Consider the following 6014-nt stretch of genomic DNA (forward strand, 5'->3'; position numbering starts at 1 on the left):
GGGAAAGCCTCCCAACGTGTCTGTCTTCGACACCAAGCCCAGCTCCGAGGACCCCTTCTTCAAGCATAAGTGTAGGTTCTGTGCCAAGGTGTTTGGCAGTGACAGTGCCCTGCAGATCCACCTGCGCTCTCACACCGGCGAACGGCCCTTCAAGTGCAATATCTGCGGAAACCGGTTCTCCACCAAGGGCAATCTGAAGGTCCACTTCCAGAGGCACAAGGAGAAGTACCCGCATGTCCAGATGAACCCTTATCCTGTGCCAGAATACCTGGATAACGTGCCGACCAGCTCAGGCATACCGTATGGTATGTCCTTCCCCCCAGAGAAGCCGGTGACCACCTGGCTGGACAGCAAACCTGTTCTCCCCACAGTCCCCACCTCAGTCGGGCTCCAGTTCCCCCCAACTCTCCCCAGCATGATGGGAGGCTATGGTGATTCCCCGAGCCTCACTCCCCTTAGCAGATCACCCCAAAGGCCCTCCCCACCCTCCAGTGAGTGTGCCTCTCTGTCACCTAACCTCTTCACTGAAGCAGGCATGATCACCACCTCACAGTCTCCGCAGCCCCAGTTAGGGAGTGACATGCCTCCCATTCTTAAACCAGAGGGCATCCACCTGCCCCCAAACCTCCCCACTTCCAGGCCTGGTGAGAACACGACCACCACCACCACCGTTACTCAAGTGGTCCTCGCCACCACGGTCACCGCGACCACATCCACTAGCAGCTATACTGAACCCATCATTGCCCCCTCCTCTGTTTCCCATCCAATCCTCCCCATGATCTCTGATCAGTTCAAGGCCAAGTTTCCGTTCGGCGGCCTCCTGGACTCTATGCAAACGTCTGAGACCTCAAAGCTGCAGCAGCTGGTGGAGAACATTGACAAGAAGATGACCGACCCCAACCAGTGTGTCATCTGTCACCGTGTGCTCAGCTGCCAGAGCGCCCTCAAGATGCACTACCGCATTCACACAGGAGAAAGGCCTTTCAAATGTAAGGTCTGCGGCCGAGCATTCACCACCAAGGGCAATCTGAAAACACACTTTGGGGTCCATCGTTCCAAGCCCCCTCTCCGGGTCCAACACTCCTGCCCCATCTGCCAGAAGAAGTTCACGAATGCTGTAGTCCTGCAACAGCACATCCGCATGCACATGGGGGGCCAGATCCCCAACACGCCCCTGCCTGAGAGTCTTCAGGAGATGGACACCGACCTCTCCTTTGACGAGAAGAGCTTAGACGCCATGAGCAACTACGATGACGAGCTACTGGATGAGATGGAGGCAGCTATGGAGGACGAAGCAGAGCTGAAAGAAGGAGAGATGATGATGGACCCATCCAAACCTCTCCATCCATATTCAGGAATGTCCCCTGGTCGCTCCCCACCTACCTCTGTCATCTCCAGCATTGCTGCTCTGGAGAACCAGATGAAGATGATCGACTCCTCTGTCAATATGAGTCGCTCGTTCGGGCTGAAGCCCATGCAGAATGGTGGTGGGTTTGGAGGGGAGAATGACTTCTTCAACAATGACTCGCTGTATGCCTCGGGGGACCTGGAAGGCCAGAGTGTTGGAAGCCCGGCACTATCTGAGTCCTCAGGGTCCATGCAGCCCCTCTCCCCTGCTCACAGTCACCCTGAGAGTCATCGATCCAAGTCCCCAGCCACACTCAACCATAGCAGCAGCACTGCAGCAGAGGGGCAGGAGAACAACGGAATGGCTACAGTGAAGTCTGAGAAGTCAGACACCCCATCCCCGGCACCTGTGTCGGAAGGTAATGTGGCATTGGACCTGACTGCTTGCATAACCCAGCCTAGCAGGCACTTCATCAAGGAGGAGAACCACTTCAACATGATGTTCCTGGGCAGAGATAGAGGTATATTCAATGATCCTGACTTTGATATGATTATTTATTGTTAATTTGTTTCCTAGGAAAATTAATACATTAATAAATACAAATCACAATTTACATGAATGATATCTGAAATGTCTAAAATCATTGTGTTCCACATGTGTCATTTGAATAACACACGTCTCCCTTCTCCCAACTAAACATATCCTCTTTTTTTCTCTCTCTCTAGGTCTGAGCAACTCTAGCTTGCTAAACACAGCATCCAACATGATCAAAATGGAGATGAATGGGCACAGGCACAGAAAGCCAATGTCCCTGAATGACGGTCCTTACATGCCTGTGGGAATCCAAGTGCCCGCTTCTGCACCCCAGACCAACATGAGCCCCAGTATCACCCCCATGCTGGCACCGCCAACCCCCCGTCGCACCCCCAAGCAGCACAACTGCCACAACTGTGGGAAGAACTTCTCCTCGGCTAGTGCCCTGCAGATCCATGAGCGCACACACACAGGAGAGAAACCATTTGGCTGCTCGATCTGTGGAAGAGCCTTCACCACTAAAGGCAACCTGAAGGTATGAGAGAGAATATAATAATAATATGCATTTAAAGTATAGGAAAAGGGGTACATTTGTCTGCCTCAAAAATAAAGTTATATAAAGACCATGAAAAAAAAGACCAGAGGCTCTTGAATAATAATGTCTGTTCCTTGTGTTTCCTGTTGACTGAATGCAGGTGCACATGGGCACCCACATGTGGAACAATGCGCCAGCCCGTCGTGGACGCCGTCTCTCCGTGGAGAACCCCATGGCCTTGCTGGGCGGGGACGCCATGAAGTTTAGCGAGATGTTTCAGAAGGACTTGGCGGCGAGGGCCATGAACGTAGACCCTGGCTTCTGGAACCAGTATGCTGCCGCCATCACCAACGGCCTGGCCATGAAGAACAACGAGATCTCCGTCATCCAGAACGGAGGCATCCCCCAGTTGCCCGTCAACCTGGGTGGAGGAGGTATGACCTCGCTAGGGGCCATGTCTGGAGGTATGGACCATATGGACCGGGTGAATGCCAGCAGCAGTCCTCCCATGACTGGGATGGATAAGACAGGTCTGGATGTTGGGGCTAGACGCCCCTTCTCTCGATTTATGGAGGAAAATAAAGAGATTGGGATCAATTAAGGACTTTATTATTAGTAAGGAAAAAACTTTGAGGAAAGACAAGAGTCTTACGAAAAGGAAAGAAACTGCTAATCCAGTTTGAACTCTTATGTACTATATTATGTACAGAAAACATTTTTTTTTGGTTTGGTTTTGGAAATATAATATTTAGTATTCGTTAGAGGTCTTTGCCTTTCACCCTTTCACCCCTCCTCATTGATATTTCGCTCATACGAAGAATACTTTGTCTCTTGTTTGAGAATATGTCGTCTTGCAAGATTTGCATGGTACTTATTGGTTTCTATCAGTATGTTTGACTGCTTTTAAGGATTATTTTTGAAAAGTAATATCTTGACTCAATTGTGATGGGCAAGCCTCTTGTTGTGAAAGGACTAAAATGAAGCTGAGCGAACTCTTATATGTGCATAGACTGACTAGCTGCTGTTTGGCTGATGTTTATGTTTGCTCTTAGATAAAGAGCAACGGACTGAAGTAAATTGGAATTATGGTGTTACTGTGCTCGCCTACAATTTTTTCTCATGAAGTAGAAAACTTGAAAAAATGTTTAAACTATTTTAATCTTTACATTAAGTCTCCCAGCATTGTCTTATAATATTGTCCTGTGTCTTTAGTATTTATGATATTGACAAAAAAGCGGGTATAAGAAAATATATTTAATGGCCCCAGCATTTTATTGATCCTTTTTTTCTAAACTGCAGACTTCACTTATAAATATCTCTTTCAATAAAGACAACATGTCATTTCAGTTGTACAACAGAGACACATTGTGAAGTTTCATTTCGATATCCAGCCAAGACTATGTGTAACATGTCTGGTGCACAGTGAAGAAGCTGAGATATCTGAAGCTGCTATTATCACAAACCTGATTTTAACCTTTTAAAAAAAAAGATGGGGGAAAATGTCATTTTAAAGAAATACATATGTATAGAAATACAGACAACTCTAAAACAGGTATGCATATTTTGTATCACATGAAAATAGACATCCTTTGAGAGTATTTGTCATGTTTGTGAATGCACTTTTTAAACAAGACGTTTTGTCTGTGACTTATCGTTAACCTTTGACTGAGCTGTCTATCACGTGTAGTTTTAATTGTTTTCAGCGTACCACTCCTACTATTTGCAGAGTTGGCCCTCTGGTACGGCATCCTATGCTACTCATCAGAGTACAACCTCATCCACTCAATCAAATCCTTCTCCAATAAAAAAAAAGAGAGAACAGGTCACTTGTGTTTGACTGGTCTCCTTCTCTACATTCGCTGTTGTTATTATTTATTTATTTTCAGGCAGGATTCCTGGTTTCTTTCAAAGGGGTTAGAAGGTTGTGATGAGATTAGATGAAGTAAAAAAACAAGTGTATAGTCTAGGTCTTTTCTTTTTTTTTACCTCTTTCTCGTTCTACTGTATATTTACTTAGAAAGACATATTTGAAATCAAATTTAAAATAAGCAGTTAGGAATGTCCTAATTGCTGTTCGGACATTTTATGTCACATGGGGTTCGAGAGAAGCCCAATACCTCAAGTTCAACAATTTATATTTACAGTTTGGTGCTGAATGTTTTTAGAAAACCCAAAGATGCAGAAAACGTTTCTAAAAGTTTAAAAGTAATAAAAGTGTAGCATTACTGTCCCCATAGGGGAAGCTGCTGTCCCCATAGGAGAACCCTTTTTGGTTCCAGGTAGAACTAGTTTGGTTTCCATGTAGAACCCTCTGTGGAAAGAGTTCTACATATAACCCCGAAGACAGCCGAAGAACCCTTTTATGTTCTAGATAGCACCTTTTGTTCTAAGAGTGTACCCAGCAGACCCCTATCTTTAATCTCTATTTGATCACAGCCAATCAACATATCAAAACAACCACAGTAGCCGTCGTAGTAAATGCTTCCTGTAATATTTTTTTGTGTTTATAAATGTTCATCAGCAGCTATGATTTCTTTCCTTTATAGAAACAAAAGACACAATATTGAATTGTAATAGCATAGGCAAAATATGGTATGTAAGGGTAGTGAATAGTTAATGTAGCTTTTCCAACATCATTACAAGTATCAAAGGTGTTCTTCCCCTAATGTAGGTTGTCATCCCCAAGGTGTCGGTTGTGAAATCAGTAGGCCCAGTAAAAATACAGAACTTCTGCTTTGAGGTGATGTTAAAAAAGACTTCTGTTTTATGTAAAAGCATTTTCCTGATGGCCCCTTTGAAACGGCCCCTTTATTTTGGGAACATAAAATAAATAATAGTGTCCTTCTGGGGAAAAATAGCAGTTAAGAGCTGGATTCCCAGACATTGATGGTGAATAAAACATATATAAATCCTGACAGAGGCTGAGAGGGAACATGTTCCCTTGAAGAGTAAAAAAAAAATCTAATGAAAGAATATAATTAGCAAGCATCTGTCCCACAGCTTCCCTTGACTAGGATGCCTTGTATCTGGGAAAAAAAAGGACACTTACACTGCACAGATATGATCTCATCTTAACATAATAGATTGGTGATGTAAAAGTTTGTTTATATCACTTGATAACATGGGCAACATATTTAGGATTATTCAGTCACAAATCACAGAGTGTGTGTGCCTGTATGTGTGTCACTATTAGAAGATAGACGTTATTCAGACCTGAGGAACAGTAAGTACTGCTTGTCCTACTGCTCACTGCATGGACATGGGAAAATGAAGTTTGGATGTGTGTATACAATGCAGGTTTACATCTACAGTGTTCCATGCTGATGATATGTAGCAGAAAAATTATAATATTTACAAATCCGATCCACTTTATTTGTAACACTAGTGTTGGCAAATATCCTTCAGAGCTTTTAGTGCAGCCAGTTGTATGTACAAAAACATTTTTGAAATTATATTGGCTTATGACCCACTTAGTATAGCTTTAGATTATGGGGTTGCCTATCATAAGTAATGATGGTGCCTTGTTTGGTTTACCAATGACACGAGGTAATACAATTTTGTTCTTGCTGTACTACTGAAACAAGACATGATAGTGTA

General features: G+C 44.2%; 1 protein-coding gene across 1 annotated transcript in view; it reads left to right on the forward strand.

The window, feature by feature from the left end:
* Window positions 1-4243, forward strand: part of LOC106583590 (sal-like protein 3) — an 18014-nt gene extending 13771 nt beyond the window's left edge. The window contains exons 2-4 of the mRNA XM_014167956.2: window positions 1-1868; window positions 2074-2417; window positions 2578-4243. The exon at window positions 1-1868 is cut by the window's left edge and continues 1294 nt beyond it. Of these exons, the coding sequence (XP_014023431.1) occupies window positions 1-1868; window positions 2074-2417; window positions 2578-3018 (2653 nt within the window). The 3' untranslated portion in view covers window positions 3019-4243. The remainder of the gene's footprint in view (window positions 1869-2073; window positions 2418-2577) is intronic.
* Window positions 4244-6014: the final 1771 nt, after the last annotated feature.

Source organism: Salmo salar, chromosome ssa02 (assembly GCF_905237065.1).
Source record: "Salmo salar chromosome ssa02, Ssal_v3.1, whole genome shotgun sequence".
Classification (NCBI taxonomy): Eukaryota; Metazoa; Chordata; class Actinopteri; order Salmoniformes; family Salmonidae; genus Salmo; species Salmo salar.